The 21,886-nt window shown below is 38.0% G+C and overlaps 1 protein-coding gene across 1 annotated transcript in view; it reads left to right on the top strand.

Annotated features, from left to right (window-relative positions):
* Window positions 1-18,928, top strand: part of GUCY1A2 (guanylate cyclase 1 soluble subunit alpha 2) — a 150,015-nt gene extending 131,087 nt beyond the window's left edge. Inside the window, exon 8 of the mRNA XM_064645213.1 lies at window positions 1,321-18,928. Within this exon, the coding sequence (XP_064501283.1) occupies window positions 1,321-1,528 (208 nt within the window). The 3' untranslated portion in view covers window positions 1,529-18,928. The remainder of the gene's footprint in view (window positions 1-1,320) is intronic.
* Window positions 18,929-21,886: the final 2,958 nt, after the last annotated feature.

Below are 21,886 nucleotides of genomic sequence, written 5' to 3'. Positions count from 1 at the left end.
CCTCATAGGACTTCTGCTCCAGTCCCTTCACCAGCCTCATTGTTTTCTGGACCTGCTCCAGCACCTCAATATCCTTCCTGAGCTGAGGGGCCCAGAAGTGGACACAGTACTCCAGGTGTGGCCTCACCAGCGCTGAGTACAGGGGAAGAATCACTTCTCTGATCCTGCTGGCCTCACTGTTCCTGATACAGGCCAGGATGCCATTGGCCTTCCTGGCCACCTGGGCACGCTGCTGGCTCCTGTTCAACTTCCTATCAATCCAAACTCCCAGGTTCCTCTCTGCCTGGCTGCTCTCCAGTCACTCTGTCCCCAGCCTGTAGCACTTCAGGGGTTGTTGTGGCCAAAGGGCAGAATTCAGCACTTGGCCTTGTTGAACCTCATCCCATTGGAATCAGACCATCTCTCCAGCTTGTCCAGGTCCCTCTGCAGAGCCCTCCTGCCTTCCAGCAGATCAACACTCCCCCCCCAACTTGGTGTCATCTGCAAATTTGCTAATGGTACACTCAATCCCCTCATCCAGATCATCAGTAAAGATATTAAACAGGACTGAGCCTAACACTGATCTCTGGGGGACACCACTAGTGACCGGCTGCCAACTGGATGCAGCACCGTTCACCACCACTCTGTGGGCCCGGCCCTCCAGCCAGTTCCAACATAGCACAGAGTGCCCCTGACAAAGCTGTGGGTATAGAAGGCAGTATAGTCAGATCTGTGATGTTGTACCCCTTGAGCAGGTGTGCCGGGAGGATGGCTTCATGGCTCCTGTGAACCTATATCCCCTTTTGACCTCAACCAAATGGCATAGATTAAACCCACGGGTAGTTTTGATGAATAGTGTCAGATTTTATTCTGGTTTTTTTTTAATCTGTGAGAGCTCCCAAGCACTGCCACCTTCATATCTGCTTTCTAGCAGGAAGTGTGGTGGTAGTCATCACTCTGAAATGTTTATTTCTGTTAAGTTTTGTCCAGACTGGAGTGTTTTAATTGAGTGAAATGATACTTTATGGACAATGACCATTATGAATTCAATTCCCTTTCTGGTACTTTATTTTCTGAATGCTGACACTAATTTTCAGACAATGTTTTTTGGGGGCCATTCCTGCAGCTGATCTCAGTCAACAGCTCCTTGAAGTTCACGATGATAAGTACATATATATCAGCTAAGGATCCAGACTTAGGATTTCTTTAGATATTACATAATACTGTTAACTCATTTTTCACTTGATACTACATGGGATCAACCTTTTCCAAAGAGACGTTTCTGGAATGTGTTTTACACTTATTTATACCCCTCTGTTCTGTTTTGTTTTTTTCCCCTAGGCTTTTGAAAAAGGAAGAAAATTTTATTTTTATCCCTCGTTCCCGTGAAGAGCTTCCAGAAAACTTTCCAAAGGAAATTCCTGGGATCTGTTACTTCCTTGAGGTCAGAAGTGGTCAGAAGCCGCCAAAACCCTCCATCACATCTGCCAGAGTGAGAAAGGTTTCTTACAACATTGGCACCATGTTCCTCCGGGAGACTAGCCTATGAGGCCTGCTGCAGATCAAAGACTCGTCAAAAAAGCACAAGCCCAGAACTGGGTCATGACAGGGGAGTTGGAAGTTCTTTGTATGTCTCTGCTTTGTTCTGAACAGGCGGTAAACGCTCCATGAAATGTCAGGCAATAATCATTTTAAAAGGTGGGTGACTGCTGCCAGTAAACAAAGTGGAGATAGGAAAAAAAATATTAAGCAATTTATTTCCACTTCCAGAGGAATTTCTTTCATAAACTTCAGTCTGGCCCCTCTATGGCAAACAAAACGAAACAACACCCCAACTCTCAAATTAGAGGTTGGTTTTGTTTTGTGCGGAAATGATGGTGGTTCTCTGTAGATTTGCACCAGCTAAGCAGAATTGAGAGTCAGTTCTGATTATGCATTCCTACATTTAATGTGTTCTTCAGTAAGGTAATGATGTTTTTTAACTTTATGAACAAGCATTTCATACATGTACTGTAGAGCTGTTGTAACCTTCCTGGCAGGAGGAATTATAATTTAATACAAATATTGTAGGAATTTTACCTATTTTTATACATATTTCAGTTTCTGGATAATTACATTCCACATACTGTAAGCTGAGTGAGCTTAGATAGCTTTTCAGAAGAAGTTGCTGTGTATTTCATACATTTTACCAATCAAATGTATTATTATACAAGTAGGAAGAAGGCATTTCTTGACTTTTTTTGGCAACAAAAATACCAATATTTTACAGGAAAAAGATCCCACTTCGGTAAATCTCTTTACCTGATGTTTATGCTAAAGCTTTAGATGAGCATTGTCTTCTTATATAAAATAATGTTCAGTATTTGTCGTACAGTGCTGTATGTCTAGTCTTTCCAGAACAATGCAAACAAAGTGCAGAAGATCAATATGTGGACAAACAGAAAAGTTCTCTGCAGTGGGGCTTGTTTGCCCTCTAAATTATCAGTCAAAATGAATTTTGGTAGAAGCCCTGAACTTTTTTTAAAAATTTGGTCTTGTGAAAATTTATTCTGAGGAATTCCAGCAGACACTGGAAGCTCTCTGGGTACTAGTTTTCCACATTTTTTGTTTGGACTTGTGCTTCTAGTCCAGATTGATTATTTCAAATCCAATCTGTTAATAATGATTGCTCATATGGAAATTTCCTCTATTGCTGGATTGGCTTGAAGGTCTCCTGCTTTATCTAATGAAGATCAAAAAACCACCAAAAATAGGAAGGCAGTACTTTCCCTGGTTAGTGCAAATGGCAGTTCAAGATTTAGATTAATCCAGGTCAATTGAAAAAAAAAAAAAGTCCAGTTCTTTGCTGTTGTAAATGAATATAGTATTATTTCCTTCAGTTAATCCAGTTGAAGTAAGATGTGTATCTGTCCCCTAATAGGCACGTTTTCAACATTGCTTATTTCTCAGATTTTTCTTTTCAAAATAATGGCAGACAGTTTTCCTCTGTAGGTGTACTGCCTTTGGGGTTGTACTGATGTGGGCTGATGTCATTCTGCGCTTGCATATTGTTAGTTAAAACTTGTTCACTGATTCAAAGTGGCTTTGCTTTACGTGAGCCTAATCAAAACCCAATGTAATCAAAGGTAAGACTCAACAGCACTAGAAGGCATGAGAAACTTTGCATTTATCTAATCCAGACCAGAAGTGAGTTTGCTTATGGATTTAGTAGCCATAATGTGAGACATGTTATGAAAATAAGTAAATAACTTTCACCATATGTCCAGATTATCCAGTTAGATCTTTCTGTCTTGAACTTGTACAGACTTCAGCCTGTCAAAGACATCTGAACTTATTATGCAGGAGTGGGTTTTTTTATTGCCTGAGGAGGGTAGGTGCATTGGAATTAGCCCAGAAACTTACTTAAATGGACATTCACTCACTTTATAGAGCAACACTGATGTTAGAACATTGATATTAGATAATCTTTGGGATTGGAGGAGTTAATCTTTTATCTGCCTTGATAAACAGCATCTGCAGCTCTATGGCCTGTCTGAAAAATGACTTACAAAAACTATTCAAGCTTGAGGTTGCAGAATTTCCACCCAAACTACAGATCTGAGAATTTTCTGCCCAGGATGACAAGTTTTAGCCTATTAGTTTGCACAGACACAGGATGTAGCGTGCATTTTTTCCCTGGGAACACCAGTGAGACATGCAAGAATCATAAATGGATCAAAGTTCATGTTTCACCACTGAAAGAGGAACACTATTTCCTAGCTAATAAATCTGTGGTTTTGATACCTATACCTAGTTCCCTAGAGTGAAAATTTTTCAAATACCTGTCAGTAGATTGAGATTTCATTCTGACTTCACTGGCACATCCTCATTGTTCAGTAGGTGCTGATGTCAGAGTGCCAATTTGTCTGGCCAAGCTCTTTTTCTCTTCTCACCACTCACAGTCCTGTGTGATGAGAACAAACATAGAGGTTTGGACCAAAAACTTGTGGCTCAACTTGTCTCTGACAGTTGCCAATAGGAAATGCCTTAGGTTAATTCTGTAGCTGATCTTGTTTGATGGAAACATTTTCATAGGAAATGGTGGATAAATGCTAATTCTGCTAGCAAATTGGAGAAGCCATCTAAAACAGATTGTATCACCATCCTCATCCTCTCAGAGACTCTTTATTGTATAAGGAAATTCATAATCACAGAGATGCATGGTGTCGGCATCACCATGGAGACAATGACAGTGTTTGCAAATAAGTCACCTAACTCCCCAAATTAGAGCAGACTTACTGTATAAGAATATATAGTCTCTGCTTTTTATAAGCTTGTGTAAAGGTAGCATACCTAGAACTTCAGCACTGATGCTAAGTATTATGTTTTTGTTTCTGTGTTATGACAAGGGAAGTTAATAAAAAAATTTGGGCTATCTAGGGACACTTTTCTATGTTACTGTGAGAAAAGTGTAAAACAAATTCTCAGCACTTTTTAACTTTGTAGTTGCATCAGCTGCCTTTAATTTTAGGTTGCAAGTGTTTTTTGTTGGACACCTTTATGAAGTTAAATGAAATTTATTATCAAGATTGATGCTGTGATGCCAAATAGGTGGTAGTCAGATTCAATGTTTCTTCAACAACACTTACTTTTAGTGATAGGGAAAGTGTTCTCATTTACCTGGCATTGTCTTCATAAATAAAAAAATTCTCAGAATGTTATACCTTGGAATGATGAGGAGGAGAAGTTAGAGGTGCTGAAATGGATGCAGAAATCATATACTGTAGTTAAAACTTTCTTTCAATATTTTCCTTCCTATAAAACAGATGATCTTTTGTTCCTCTGAGTAAGAATGTACATGCTTCTGTTTCTTCACATAGATGCAGGTAGCCACATCTGCTGTCTTGAGTTTCTGTTTGGAACAAATCCACCCCTCTGAAGAGAGAGGGAGGAGATCTACTGCATGGTGCCTGAACAAGGCAAAGGAAAGCTGATGTGAGGACCCTATCTGGGCTCATTGGTCTCTTTGCTGCAAACCTGTTCTGTGCAGCTTCCCTCTGCTCCAATCTCAGAGAGACGAGAGACCATGAACTGATCACAGAGGCAGATCCAGTGGCCTTTTTTTTTGTACAAAAATCATGAGGCCCGAGTAAACAGAGCCAACAGTCATTCCCCCAGAGAACTTTTTACAGATTTGTGTCAGATTTTTCTGCCTGATTGAAGCTCCCCATCACACAGGCTTTTCTGTGATGCAGTGCATGGAGGTCAGGAACTCAGAGCAAGAAGGAAATAGTGATGGAAGTGGTAGAGTGGTGGATAAATTTTGTTCTGCATCACTCTGGTAATATTTGCCATTCACAGACAAAAGCCTCTGCATGGGAGAATTGCTACTAAGCTGGGACTCTACAAGTGTGGTTTTCTTGCAGGATCCCGAAGGATATTTCTTTTTTTAATTCCAGAGAGCCAATAGTCATTAACTGTGATTGTGGTTTTGGCTTCACTGCTCATTCCCACAACCAGTTTCAGATCTGAGTCTGTTTAGAAAGGCTTTTTGAAGTCTGGAAGCATGCCTCTGCAAACAGAAAACCAAAGCTTTTAAAACCTGGGAAATCTTGTATGGGAATTGTCTGTTCTGAAGAAATGCTTGTGGTTGAGTCATTAACAGGTCCTACTGCAGTTCATGTATGCATATACCATTTCACAATGCTATCTCTTCCTGTGCTTATGGTGTTCCCTACCAAGCCTAACAGCAGGATCAGGCATATTTAACAGCCCTCTTTCAGTTTTTCCTATATAAATCAAGCAGTGCAAAATCACGACATGTTGCATGTATTTAGAAGTATCAGCACTGCACTGTGGCTTAAACTCTGATAACCAGTTTCACAATTGCTCTGAAGAGATCTTTCTCCCTAGCCATTTAAAAATGAAGGGAAAAAATACCAACAAATCTGCTGTGTTGAATTGCAAATGTCTGAAACCTGCATCAGTTGTTGGGGCAAGTTTAACTGCTGGACAGCTTTCAAATTCTTCAGCTGTCACAAGCTGTCACACTTGCATGCTCATGCAGACCATCCTGCCAAGAAATCTGTAATCCAACAGCAGCATTGCAAACTTAGGACATTTTCTGGGTTTTCCTCTTCAGGTCTCAGGCCACTACTTCTCTTCTGCTGAGTTCTCAGAGCTCACTGAGAAGAGCTAGTTCCCCATCCTAATGCAGTCTCAGAGCTTCTGGCTTCATTTTTGGGTTCTGGAGATCTCTTCCAAAATTTTACATGTGTAGTATTGGAAATAGCAACATGCTTAAATTAGCAACAAAACAAGAAGCTTAAAAAAGCTTGTCAAACTCAGAAACAGTTGGTTCCCTTCCCTCAAGGTAATACATTATTCATAGCACTGTACTAGGATTGAGGGTGCCAGTGACAGTAGAGGCTGTGGATGAATTGAAGATGCTGAGTGTGCAGGAGATTCAACAGGCAGGAGTTAATTGGCTTCTGCTACTGTTCATAATTCCATCATCCTGCATGCTATGTCCTGCTCTTGGTCAGGCTTCTGCTATTCAAAACACCCCCACTTTCCTTCCCTTAATACACTGTGTGTGATATAGATAGTGAATAATTTCTATTATTTTTCTTATTAGCATATATTGTTGACATGGCTGCTTATATCTAAAGAATAACTGGTGTTAAGGGGCTGATGTTTCTCTTCCTTGCAGCAAAGTCAAAACTGTTACAATGACATGGCAGGCACATCCCTAGAGAGGGAGAAGACTGCAGTGCAAATTGTCACTGGTGGATTTGGGTGAAGTTAGTGCATTAACAGTCCATGGCGTGTTCTTAGCATGTTTTATCTGTGCAAATAGAATGTTTTATCTGTGCAGATAGGAGTTACTCCTTAACAACATTACTAATTTGCAATGCATGAGCAGGCTTACAACAAAAATCTGTAAACTGTTTAACCTCATAAACATGATTGATTTTTTGTGGCTTGGCTGTTAATCACACGTGAAAAAAAGAAAAACAGTGAAACTGAGGAAGGCAACAGTTCAGTCACAGGCAACAGGTCGTTCACCTCTGCACATGCTTACTTATTCCTGTGGCTTAGAAAGGTTGACCTCCAGTTATCTGTGGTCCAGGTTAGTATCACTGTGTCACTATGGCAACGAAATGGCCTATGAAAAATAGCATGAAGCATTTCAGTGTGCTTCCCCCTGGGCTGGGGTTCTCATTAAAGAGGCCAATATAGCATGTGATGCAAAGTGGCAACTTTGCTGGCAGCCTTAGCAAAAGGATCAGTGGAGGCAGATGTTAAACCAGCTGTTTGCTCCAGGGACTTTAGTTTCCAAAGGTAAAGTAAGACAGAACATGTTTTATTTTGGACAAAAAGATAAGACAGAATTTCAGAGAAACAAGTGTTTACCAGGGAGGCAGCAGATTTAAAGTGAATCAAGAGCAACACACTGGCTACCTTGGCTGCAGCAGTGCCTTCAGCTCTCTGGCCCACTTTGGCATTCCAAGAATCAAGTTTCCTCTGAAGACTGGGGGACAGATATGTGTTTCAGGCACTTGTCCCATCTGCTCTAGATACAGCATGATGCTGCCTGAATCCCTGAGCGTGCTTAACTTTCTCAGTGACCACAGATGCAAATCTAGACTAGAAATCTGTTTTTTAAGATGGCCAAGTGAGATCGATCCCACTGAATTACATTCTTTTCAGCCCAGGTGCTGTTTCTCAGATCTAGTCTTGCTGCTTTCCCGCATTTTGCATTGGCCAAAATAAATCGAATCAAATTAAGTGTCAGAGGGATAGATAAGCACATTCCAGAATAAATAAAGTTTTAAATGGTAACCATGGTGACTGTTAAGAACATGTGCTGCTGCAGGTCTGCACATCTCTACTCCTAGTGTCTGAACCCTTTACAGATGAGGCCAGCATTGCCAATCACAACTACTGGATACCATTAGGATTGTGATTTAGAAAAGCTTTTCAGCTCTAGCTCTTAGCCCAATTATGCAAAACCTCTGTGCCAAGTTCACCTGAACTGTATGCTAGAATGCCTGCATAAACCTTGTTAGTTGTCCTGTAATAAAGATGGTGATAAATTATATATATTCTAAGAGCAGAGAGAGAGTTGCCAGGTTATCATTAGCATACATTTTTTGTGCTTTTGTAAATTTGTAGGCCCAGAATTAACTTTCCATTAGCAGAAGGTCTCGCATTGAGCTACTCATTTTCTAGGTAGTTATTCCTTAGCAATACTCTCTAATGACTACACTTGAAGCAATAAATAAAGCCATGCTAATCTCTTCTGTGTAGAGTCTTGTACAACACCTATCACCTTAACAAACCACCTTCTAGCCGAACATTAAATGGTGGAATAATGCCCTGGCATGTATTTGTCCTTCTATCCTCTTCCTCACAGAAGAAGAGCATGTAGTGGAATCATTTGATTTTACAAGATGGTGTCTTTTTGTTAGTTTTCTAAAAATATATGTTGCTACTTAAATAAGGAAGAGCAAAATCAGAACTGTAGATCAGAATTAGAAAAGCATTTTGGTTGTAAAGAGAGCATTTTAAAAGTCTGCCCACTGAGTAAGACTGGTCTCACATCCTAGAAAAAACAGTACCGGTAAGAGATGTAAGATATACCCAGAAATGATAAATATGAGCAATAAAACAGGCAGGTATATATAATGGATGACTTCTGCTTTATACACAACAGTAAACAGATACTAAAACTGATTAATACCCAGAGAGAGCAAATACTGTTTAATCAATTCTGGCATTTGTTATTACCAGTACACCTCTAAGGTGTTATTTTTTCCTTCCTTAATGAGGTTGGACCATACTGTTAAATCAATATCAGAGTTTCTGAACTCATTGCAAAAGAGCAAGGTTAGGAGTAAATAACTATCAAGAAGAGATTTTTTTAGAAGTGAGCCATTCCATGAGAGAACAGATCATATGGAAAAGAAAAAGAGTTACTGACAGGTATATTTATTTTAGAAGTTTCTATGGCACTTCTGGTTGATTGAAATCATTCTGAAACTGTATACTTAAAGCATGGCTGCCCAGTTCAGATTATTTGCATTTGCTAAAAAGGAGAAGGTAAAGTTTTTAAAGTCGCACGAGGGACATACCTCTCAATCCCACTTTCTCTGCTTAAACACAATCTCTTTCTGAAGGTTGAACCAAACTTTGCTGAGTGATTCTGAGGTTCTGAGTGCCTAAATAAGTTTTGGAAATGTGGATTATAAATCCGTATCATTTATGTTTCTTTGAAGTGTTGTTCATGATAATGTATGAAAGCAAATTCTAAATACCAACCAGCAGCAAAGGTACATTTTTTTAGTGCTAACCTAGATGATGAAATGTGGATTTTTTCTAATCTATGCAGTTTTTTACACCTTTTTTCAAGGTGATGCTCCCAGATGAGTTGCTGTGAGTGTATGAATGTTCTGATCTTCAGTGGGGATGAGGCTTGTTACCGACCTTTATAATATTCTGAGGGATTGTAAGGGAGAAAGCACTGTTAGCCAATTCTATCCAATTTAACTCATCCACTGAGGGAGTGTCAGGTGATTCTAAGATTTACTTTCTTATTACATCTCCAAGTTAATCCTACGTACTTGTCCGTGTTTAAGTGTGTAAGCATTCCTCTCTGGAAACTTCTTGTAGGTCCTGCAAGTGTATAGGGAAGAATCTTACAGAGAGAAAGTGTCTGAAGAAAGCAAAGTATGTGTGTAGAAGAGAGAAGCTGTATATAGAAGTGCAGCTGATGTGCATCTATTTGGAAGCTGGATGACCCAGAGATTATTCATACATAGTGCAAGAAAGTACTGTACATAATGCCATGAACTCTCAAGGCATAAAGATGAATTTTAGAGTCCATAAACATTAGATTTTTAGTGGAATTGCATAAGAAATGAACAATTTTTTTAGGGTTTTGTTTGTTTGTTTGTTTTGGTTTTGTTTGGTTTTTTTTAATAATAGTTGAATTTCTAGTTGCATACTAAAATTGTGGCAGAAAAAGAAAGTCTAAGAAGTTTAAATGCAAAGAGTCTCCTGTTTTTTTGTATTATTTGACTTTTCTAGAGGTTGGACTAAGAATTCCTTGTGAGTTTCACCACTGAATGCAAAACTAGATGTGAAATAGAAACAAAGAGCCATCTCTCCAAATCATCATGTTATTTACTGCTTGATTCCTTCTTGGAATGGTGGCAGTTAGCAAACTACTTAAGGAATCCATTGGTATGAGGAATGGATATCTGTTTTTTTTTAACATTGAAATGATCATTCTTCCTCACCATTTTTTCCACCCTGAAAGAGTATATAGGTTGGTCTCTGCAATCGCTGGATAAAGAACAGGGGAGCAGAGGGCAAGGTGCTGGCTGAACATTCTCCCACTATGATCATATTTATTAAAGCTTCTATCTGACCTGCCCTAAATTGTGTTAGTGTTGTTATGCACTTGGAGTAGCCAGATTCTCAGACAGGATCTTGTGTCAGGCTCTGAAACAGACAAGTGGAAAGATCCAGGGCTGCCACTCTGCTATACTGCTCCCATATTTCTCTCTTCTGTTTACAAGTGCCATTCTGATCCTTAGACATCTGTGGTGGTTTTCACCACAATCATGGTCATGGAGGCTGTGGGAAACTTCTTGGGAAGAATCAATAATATGCAGTCCTCTGCAGTGTGAACTGTCACTCTCTAGAGAAGAGGGATTAGAAATAGTATTGTCCTCAAGAGCTGAGAAAACTTGCAGATAAACAGTTTCTATAATTACCAGGAAAACAAAACAGAGAGTCAGGGTTGTGCAGCAGGTTGTCCCATCTCATACACACTGATATGATAATGAAATCCAAACCCTGTGGAATTGCAGACACATTATTCTCACTTGCTTTGAAGGTCAGCTAAGAAGCTAATTTCTCAAACGGGCTCATAGCTCTGAGAAAACATAACGCTATTCATTTCTTCCGACAAATTGCAGTTGTCAGAGAAACTGGATTAGTAGCTCATGGAGCCAAAAATAGACACTATGGGCTTGCCAGAGAAGGATTAATTCAGTAACAAAGGTGAAGGTACATCAAAATATTGTAACATCTGGAGAAAAAGCAGCAAAAAATGCTCAACTGAAAGCAAGTTACCCATAAAATTACGTTAAAAATAGTCTGAATCACAAAGCAGAGAACAGCAGTATTTAGTCTTCATTCTGTTTTATTCACCTTATAAATCCACCTTGCAGTTTCTGTTTTATCAGCTGAATCAGTTTGGCCACAGACCTTTCAAAGTCATGTACTTCAAGAAAGTCATGTTAAAGCCATTATTTGAATACTGGAGAAGAAGAGTATTTGGCTTGACATTTCTATCTTCTTTGCAGGAGGGAGGGGGACATAATTTACTGCTAAATGTATTCAACTGAAAAATAAAAACTAAAATCCCCATACCCAAATCTAATAACAGAGCTACAGAGAAAGCAAGTTTCTAAACCTCAGCATCTTTACTAAAAAGTGGGTAATTATTTTCTATTGCCTCAAACATTTGCATTTTAAAGAATTCTCTTTTGTGCCATGATTTTGAAAATTCGTTTTGCTATATTGCTACTTGCTTGGATTTAACAAACTAAACAAAACAAACCAGTTCTTCATTCTTCTTCAGTTACTTCTTTTCCATAGCAGAACAATTCCACAATTCTGCATATGACCCTGAAGGTGCAGCAGTGCACTGCAGATAGGGAACCTCAGCCTGTCTGGTGAAGATGAAAAGTTCTTCAAGGTATAGGTTGGGTCTCAGCTGAAGACAGGGTTGGTACTAGTTTCATACAGTTTCTACTATGACTTAAGTAATTCTTTTTACTTATGTATTCAGAAGTTCAGGAATAATCTTCACCACTTTCTTTAGAAATTCTTTCTGTAGCATGTGTCTTTTCTGCACACCTGTTATAAAATCTCTGCATTTCAGATCTGAGGCATTGACAAGTGTAGGGTATAAATAATAATGTATGTCAGCAAATCAAATATCTGTGAAAAATATTTGCAAAGTATTTATGCTCATTCTCTTTTAGATTTCTTATAAGCTAGAGTCCTTTTTGCAAATTCTGTTGTTGCAGAAGCCTTTGGTCATCATTGTAAGAGAGGTCAAGACTAATCTTGGTTTTGGGATTTAATTAGCATCAATGCCATTTATCTGGCATTCACTGTGTACCATTATTATCGTGGCATTAAGGTTCAGTGGTGAAACAGAAATGTCAGGATAAGCAGCACCAGCAGTTATCTGCATTGCACATCCTACGCATTAGGTACACATTCTATGGCATACTTTTTATTTTATAGAACATGATATGACTGCTTAAATATGTAGAAAAATAGTTAGGAATAAATAATACAAAATATATGGACATTCCCTGATAGCTGTCTTGAGATATGGATATGTTATCATCTACCCTTGGGATTGCTCTGAACAAATCATGTATCTTTGGCATCTATTCTTACTTCAGTGAAAGGCATTGCCATCATCATCCCTTTAGTTGTTAAATTTCAATTACTTTAGAGCCCAGAGATTAATGACACTGGTATTTTTCAGCCATGTATTTTAAGAGAATAGTAACTGTTTGGGTTAATATTTTAAGAGAATTGTAACTGTGGTGAGCTCCACTTCTAGGACTGACTTCACATTCCTTCTTGATTTGATATTAATCTTTCCCAGTTTACTAAAATTCTGCTAAAGTTCTTCTTTGCAGAATCCCATGGTGCTTTGAAGAGGCTATGTGTATTCTGTTTGTGTAATTACTGGTGTAACAGACAAATATTAAGGCATTTTCAGATCACCATTCTGGAGAGTCCAACCCATGTTTCACAGCCACATATAATTCCCTAATTCTTTTTGCCACATTGCTCTGCCTCTGTGGCCAACTTTAAAGAAGGAACCGAATATTACTAAAAATTATCTAGTGGTTCATATTTATATATTTCAATGGGATAAATTCATGATAAGGAGAAACTTTTGCAAAACAAGCTAGTGTTATTGGCATGAACTTCAGAGCCTAGGCTCATAAAGTCATAGTTCAGTCTCTCTCCAAAGCCTTTGAGAGCAAATTGAACTTTGCATGCAATATCTCGCCTAGAAGAACTGATAACAAATTTCCAGTTGTCTGTCACTGTGATCCTGGCTCTCCCATCTAATCAGGAGTCATGAAATTCATGAAACAAAAAATGGAAAATCTCATACTTCTGACACTTGTTTAAACACTTTTTCCAGGAGTCATCTGTAATTCTGAAATTGGTGATTTAACTGGCAATTCATTCAGGCTCATCTTCATTTCCTCTACAGGTAATGCTAGAGAACAATTAACTTTGATGCCTTAGAGTTGTATCTTTCAACTTTTCCCTTTAATTTCAGTGTTGCCAAAGTAATATCTGAGGGCTCAGTCATGTCTAAGGTGGTCAAAAACATCTTTAATAACAGAGACAGACATGTGAAGATAGCCTGGATAATTGTAGGAAGATGGATGTTCACCTGAGTTCACGATGCTCCGTTTTAGGAGTGGGAATTTTAGGAAGAATTATGAGCTGCACATTGTCTTGTTTCAAACTTCCCTGTTTTGGAAGCTGGATAAAAATATTTGGTCCTCCTAAAATGTGAGTGACCACCTCAAAGTCTGCACTCCTGTGGAATGCCAAATCTCCCCTCAGTGCGAATGCTTTTTGTGTAATTCCGTAATACCGGTTTAGTGTTGTCTTATAAAGCTTCTCTGAAGAGATGTACAAGCATTCTGCACTAACAAGATTACAACCTTGTGCTATCAACAATGGATGCTTAGCATTAAAATAGTCTTGGATGCCATTAAAGACTACTAAAGCTCTATCAAGGTTTAGAGCACTGTGATGTTTGTGAAACGAAGCTGTTTGTATAAAATTTCTTACAGATAAAAGATAATCTAATTAATGACGCTATTTACATTTTAGTAATACACAGAGGAGATAAGGTGGTGTCTCTAGACATTTCTGCCAACTTAGGGGCTAAGAGATTAATTCTAGTACTCTGTAAATCTGAACATTATTTTAAAACATCAGCCTGCAATCTACTGGGAAGGGATGTGGCAGGTTAGATGTTTTTAGGTTTTGCTGTGAGATGGCATGAACAGAAAAGGTCAGAAAGCATACAAGCCAAGATCTTCCCACACTGAAACCAAGGGAGTAATTGCAAAATTGAATCTGGTTACTTGTCCTGTAACTAGGTGTTCTGCTAAGGAATCCACCTGTCAATGGAAGCAGAGTCCATACAAACTATCACATGCTGCATTTCAGTTTTTTTACTGGGAGTCATTTGGCAGACTTAATGGTCTGGAAGTTCCAGTAAGTACCTCTGGTTGAAAGTTGCTATTTCAGTTATTATTGCTTCCCCAAAGCAACCAAAGACTTACTTACTTGAAAAAAACCAAACAAAAACCAATGAAGTTTGGTTCTGTCATTTGTGTCTTTAACTGTGAGCAGTTGAAGTGCATGATATATGTACCAACCAAGCCTGTTTTGTGTCATTGAGCAGGTTATTCAAGGCCACAGCAGCAGTATAACACATCCAAATTCAGTATTAATCCCTCCGTGGTAATATGAGTCTATGTAAAAAATTGATATGCCATATGTGTAGGCCATGGGAAATTTGTGTGTGCAGTGAACTATATATGGTCTTAAGAGCTTTAACATTTGTACTGCTCTTCCTATAACAATGTGTGTCTTGATAGCTGTGACCTTACGGGCTTCTGGAAAAAATGTAATCTAAAGTTTATTCTTCTTGTTTTAAAATCACTGCTTTGTGAGTAACTGTTTACACAGACCTGCATACAGCAAGGAGTCTTTCTTCATATGTTGCTGGGAAATAGAAAAGCAGATGCTATTTGTAAATCTTGCAGGCTTACAGAGATCAGTGAACGCCTTTCCTGAATCTCCTCCTGATAAGCCACTTCTTTTTTCTAGCAAATGCAAACAGTGCCAATAGTCTGGGCCTTCCTTAGAAGAAACTAATAATTTGTTAAATGGCCTTGTTCTGTTCTGCTTCTATTGATACTTCTTAATTTTATCTTTTTGCCTCCTTTTGAGTAGACTTTGGTGATATGATTCTTCCAAAGTGTAGCTGAGGACAGTTTGCCTTTTTTTACCCTTCCTTTTTCAAAGCCACCAAAGGCTTCAAACAAGAAGAAAGAACTTTACAAAACTCATGCAGGTATGTTGTTAGCAGATAGCAGAAGGATAAAACAGCCTTCTAAGAGTACTCCAGATTATCTTTTAACAGCATGCCTGCACTATGTTGTGACTTGTCATCTTGCTTTCATAGTGTGCCCTACTATAATGGTGTTTGTTACAATGAGGTCCTTTTAGTTTGTTCTAAAAGATTTTACTTGTTTGTCACCATATTAGAAACACAATGTGCACTCTATAAGAAAAGCAATATACAATATACTCTCATCTATTTCAATGCTTCTACTTTTAGGCTAGTATTCATATAAATGTTTATAATCAAAATACAGGTTTTCTTGTTCTTCACAGGACCAAGCAAAATTTTGCCTTGTCTAAATATGAACAGTTATCTAAATACGAACAGTAACACTCTTTTCTCATGCTTCTAGTTAACTTGTGATGGGCTCCATCCTACTGATTCCTCGTTAATGCATTTGAAATGGAAAAGTAATGAGCTATTTCAGTGCATGACCTTTGCGCAGTACCTGATTCATAAAGAAATAGATCCAATATTTCATTTATGAGTTACTAGTGATCAGCAAAACAACAAAAACCCTTTGAAGTTCAACTGAGTAAGTTCTGGAACTCTTGCATTGCTTATTCAGTTTCGCTGTTTCTTGAGTCATTAAAATGGATATATTTGATGAAACCTTTGCCACAGACACTGGCACCAGTCTTCATAAAAAACTGTTCTAATTTCTGTTTCCCATTTTATGTGGAAGTGTGCTGAAATGGAGCAATTATCTGGATTAAAAAAAAGAATCATACAAGGTTTCTTCAAGACAGTTCTCACTTTATTTGACCTTGTCCTCTGGTAGGTAGCTCACTTTAATTATTTTTTGTCATATTAGTAACACAATATCCATAAAAATGTTCTCCAGAGAAACTCCACTGAAGAACATTTTTTTCCTAATTGTGACCAGAATACCTCTATTTCAGAGCTAAGTCACTGAAGAGGTGATCAAAGAAGGCAGAATATTAAGACAAATCGAGAAATTTTACACAAAAAAATGTGTGTATATGGTTATAAAAGTGCTACAACAGGGAAGTTATTGGTTTTTTTCCTCTTTAACATTTGCTGATATATGTAAGAGCTGCTTATAAAATATTTATTTTGTCTGTCACAATCTTTCTTTTGAAGCCAAGACAGCTTCAAAGTAAAAAAAGTTACTTGATTACTTTGTATGAATTCCTTAGTAAATGCAATCCAGACGCCAAGTCCACCCAGATGCCAAGTCCATCCAGACTGATTTCAGTTGTCACAAAGGTAGCTAATTCACTGGAAGTCATTGACAGAGCTTGGTTTTGTAAGCACTGTAATAAGACAATATGAAGCGCTCCAGTTCAGTTACATCGCCAGCTGCCCAAAATACCACCCAGACTATTTATTATTTTTCTCTCCTTGCTTAAAAAGGCAAATAATTAGCTTAAGTCTGTGTCTTTGCATTATTCAAGTTCTCATATGTGAAGACTGCATCTGTTGCAGTCTTGTTTTCCCATGACAGAGAAGATGGTTTATCTCCTTTGTGATACTTTTTTTTTTCTGTCTGGAATTTGTTGACCTCTCTTCAACCATGTCAGTAGCTTTGTTTGGGCTGCTCAATACCTGCAAATCCTGGATAAAAGACCACATTAAACATGTGCAGAACAATTGTTTATATCAGGAGATAAGTTTTGTATGGATATTTTATGTTTACTGCTAGGGGCAGACCAACTTTTCAAATGCACTGGGCTCACCTTATGCTGTAGAGCTGATGTGTATGGGCACAACACACGTTGACACATTGCTCAGCTAGTGCAGAACACGTGGTCATGCATTTCAGTGTGGTAAATCTCAAGGAAAAATTAAATTTGCAGCATTTTGAATTTCAGATGTTGGCAGGAGTACAGGATTTGTATTACCTACTCTTTCTTGTGTCATGAAACTCTCTGAAATTATAAGAAAATAAGAATTAAAAAAAAGAAACAAATTAAGTCAATTGTGAGGCAGAGCTCATTTATCAAATTTCGTGTTCCACATGTGGAACTAACACCATTCAAACACAGTAGTCAACGCTGATCGTCCATCTCATAGGAGCTGCATTTCTGTTTCCATAGATAAATTTTTTACTGAGTAGATATAATATAATACTGCCATGGGGCAGGAGGTGACATTCCTTTTTAATAACCACTGTTTAAAAATTGGTTGCTGAAATGGTCAATACCCAAAAACCCTACTGCGACATGGCAAGTAGGGTTCTCTTTCCAGCAAGGTTTTGTGGTAGGAACTTTGAATGTTATTGTGAATCAGGACTGATCAGTGGTGGTCCTAAGCCTTCACAAATAAAGCAAATTATTGCATCACAGTCAAACTCCTGGTTAGTACTGCCATGCCAGAAACCCCGTGTTCTGAACAATTGCAGACTTCCTACCTCCTGGTAATCCTTGCAAAACAAAACGATGTGGCTCCTGTTTTCCAGAATAGGAGTCCTTGTTTGGGCTAAAAGTCTGCAAAGAACTCTGTAACCATATCCTACACTCCTTGCTGTGCAAAACTATCATTGGCCTGATTTTGCAAGAGTTACCTTTGCTGGGTAACGCACAGTCTGTAAACAGGACCACAGTCCAGTACGTTAATGTGTAGCTCTTTCCATCTAGGGACAGGACAGTGCTTTTCCCTGACATGCATTTGGATTTAAAGCTTAGTTACATGGGCCATTTAGGCTGCAGTTCCACGTGTGCTCAGGTGAACAGTGAACAAAGGACCAGGGGCCTCATGCCAGGCCTAGTGCAGATGCTGTGAGCCGGGGTGGGACACTGCGGCCATACCTCATCGGGTGGTCATAGTGGGGACTCACACACCCAGTGTCTAATGCAGCATTCCAAATAACTAAGGATTTATTTTTCCATACATTCTACACACATGCTTACGTATTTTATGAATCAGGTCTGTGGTCAATGTTTTGAACAACTCGTTTGCTGCAGTTTCATGGGGTTATTATCTCTTTGGTTTGCAATGTAAATAATATTGTACATCTGCCACTTTATAATACAAATGCCATGTGAATTGCTTATTTTTAAAATGTTACTACTCTGTTATGGTTTATTTGCAATGCCATCTGACAGTATTGGTTTAATATACAATGTATCTGTATGGCATGAATTAAATTGCTTATATTTTGCAATGTCGAATATTTTATTTTTGTTTTTTAAAATGACTACATTTCATCCTATGCAGACCCGTAAATGTTTCTTAAGTGGCTCATTATGTCTGAAAATATTGCTTCCTCTCCAGTAGTGCAGCCATAAAACTAGTATTTCTGATCAAAATCATCAGATATATCATCTAGCAATTTCAGATTAGAAATATATGTGCAAATATGTAAGCATTTATAGTTAATCAGAACATCTACTATATCTTCCTTGCTTTTCATGTAATGATACATTTTAGTTATTTTGTATACTTTTTATTTGTAATTATTTGTGACTCATACACAGTGTAAATAACATGTTTCATTATGCAAGATTTCTAGGTATTCAAGATTAAAAAAAGTTGAATTTGTATATGAAAAGAAATTGACAGTAGATTGGAATGACATAAAGTGGTGATGACTATGTTCTATTTATACTGTTCATTTCCAAATTGTCTGTTAAAGAAAAAACATTTATTTGTCCTTTAATGTTCAACCATTTATTTGCAGCATATTTACATCAATAAATCATGTAAAAGTCTATTAAAAGTCATAATGCATCATTGAAATTTTCTCTTTTTCTGTTGATGGCTTACCTATGGAGAGCAGAATTTAAATATACTAAAACCAACTCAGGCAATACAGTCCAAAAAGTCAGTGAAGATATTTGTGGAAAAGAACTATTTGCTCCTAGATCTCAAACCTTTCCTTATAACCGAAATCCAAATTTATTTTTAAAAAACAAACCAGTAAAATACATTACAAGAAAATGCTAGATGCTTAAAACGCATTTCATGTATATCTCTTGATACTTAAGCTTTGGTTTTGATGGATGTTGCCATGTAAAAACCTTACTGAAGTCTTTGTTCTTGACTGAACTTTCGGAATTTTGAGGCAGAGCTTCTTAAGAAATTTAACAGATTGTTGGAAAGAAAATATCTGGTTTGAGTAACTATGACAGCTGATTTCAGTGATTGTTCAGTTCTTGGTTCTGTAGAACAACAGAGCAAAAACAGATTTCAGTCCTAGAGAGCAGAGTGAGAAAACAGGTGATATTGCAGTGAAATCTCAGCACATTGCTACCAACACAAGAACAAGGGAAGTTGGCATGCTGTAGTGTCATCAGTTGTACAAATGGTGCTCGCATTTCCCACTCTTTCATTCCTTCTTCATCTTTTCTGTATCCCCAACTGAGAAAATGACCCATTTTGCTCTGCTCTTTTTATATAGAAGACCATTAACTAGAATTGGTTGCAATATTTTTCAGTGGAATATGCTACTGGGAGAAAATGGAATTTCAATTAATTCAAAATGATGGTGGGGGGTTGATTTTTACATTTTTGTACCAATTGTGCTTGGATTTCATGTGTCTAAAGCTAAAGTTAAGGAAAGCCTAAGATATCTTAGAATTTCAGGGATTTTTGCCCTTGCCACAACTGATTTTAAGCCTGGTGAACATTTTCTGAGAAGGAGATGTATAATTTGCCTATTCCTGTCTTCAGTTATTCCAGAAAATTATTTGGAATTTTTAGATGTGAATTTGAATAAGTCTGGTATGTGGGAGTAAATTCTGGTCCACAATATATTTGAGAATACTGTGTGTCAACCAGGAAATTATGATAAAGACAGTTCTGAGTCTTCTTAGATGGGTGAGCTGCTCTTCTATTGACATAACAGTACATTTTGAGATCTCACTTTCTCCAGTAAATTTTGCTTATGTGACAGTATAAATATAAAGAGCAGAAGAAATGTAAAGAATGCCTTCAGCTTAATGCCCATATACAGTCCAGATAATTCCAGCACAGAAGAATACAATAGGAATAAAAAATTTTGCAGGTAAGTACAACAATTATGAAACCTCAGAATTGCTCAGGTTTGAAAAGACATGACTATGATAAAAGATCTCTAAATGCTATAGTGAAAGGGGATAGAAAATTATTAATCTGTGTTTCTCACAATGGCAGAATTAGAGGGATTTTGATGAGGTTACAGGCAGCAGAATAAAAACAAGTAATGCAAGGGAAAGTACTTTTTTTTTTTATAAAGTGTGTAATCAATTGTGGCTCTCAGTGCCATTTAAGAGACTAAAATAGGAACAATTAGAAAAGCTGATGGAGGGTAGCTTCATCAGCTGGTTGGAAACATGTTGAACCGCATCAGCTCAGGATGCCACTAATCCTTTGTTGCAGGGTTGGGAGAGTGTCCCAGCCTGGGGTCTTGTAATACTTTTTAATCCTCTCTTTGTGTAGCATTCCTATGGATATTTTTGCAGAAAAGTTACTGGGTAGATGGACGTTTCAAGAAAAAGTCTGGGTTTATATTTTTATCTGGGAGACATTGGAAGAAGAGAGTCCAGGATGATCTGCAGGCTGGGGGAAGAATGAGAGGAAAAGAATTTGAATGTCAGACCAGCATCAGGGGGAGATAATGTAATGCATGGGAAACTTGCTGTTCATATACAGTCTGGACATCAGAGTTGGTCTGGGGGGAAAGAGGTGGGCTGTCTTCTGGTAGCAAATATGCAAGGTAAGGATTATAGACTGAAAAAGATATTGCCTGGAACAGGAAAAGCCACCTGGCAATTCCTCATTAGGGGACAAATCAAAAAGGAAGATTTCTGCTGAAATGTCTCAGCCCAAACAGGTTTCATGTGAACTTTCACAGCACTTTCCCTATTCCTAGGAAAAAGAAAAGAATACGTGGACCAAGGAAAGAAAAGAAGACCCAACAGTAGGCCAAGATCATGTTACAAGAAAGACTTGGAGATCTTTCATCATCTTGATGTGAAAAACACTCCACTGCGTGTTGACTCTACCTGAATACCAGGAGCATAGGCATTGTGGGAGGTAGTCTGAGAATCGTCAATAACAGCTTTAAGCAAAAAGGATTGTTAAGTTTTCTTACGTGTAATATTCCTCCTTGAGTTCAGTACAGAGACAGAGAAAAATAGGTTATAGTACTGAATAAAGAAGCTATTCCTGTAGGTCTACATGGTATATGTATGAGCAGACCACATACTTTAATTCTGTTCTACTAGCCTCCTAAGATGTAGGCATGTATGAGATGCACAGGCTAAGTGGAACAGAAACTGAAGTTGAGGACCACTTTGATTCAGTATTTTCATTAAAGACCTTAGTGCAGAGGAAAAAATATACCTGTTATGGCACAAAACAGGGAGTTATCGACACAACAGGAACCAAATGAAGTAAGAGGAGAAAGGAGCAGCCTTCAGCCTACATAAAATAGAAGTAGGATGAAAGGATAAGTAATATCTGCCAGGATTAATTGCAGTTATTCCTCTAATAACTGAAAACTCATAATTTAGAAATTACAGTAGAAGAAAAAGAGACAGATGGGTATTGACCAAGAAGTATATGATTATACTCACTAATGTCATCTGAAAAAAAACAAATATAACCATGAGGGAACTGTTTCTGATAGGTACAGAGAAATATCAACATCATTGCATAAGGTACTTAGGGGATCATATCTGGAATATTGTATGTAACTCTAATTATTTGCATGCA

This window comes from Pseudopipra pipra, chromosome 2 (genome assembly GCF_036250125.1).
Source record: "Pseudopipra pipra isolate bDixPip1 chromosome 2, bDixPip1.hap1, whole genome shotgun sequence".
NCBI lineage: Eukaryota > Metazoa > Chordata > Aves > Passeriformes > Pipridae > Pseudopipra > Pseudopipra pipra.
This window is presented reverse-complemented; position numbering and strand designations above follow the sequence as displayed.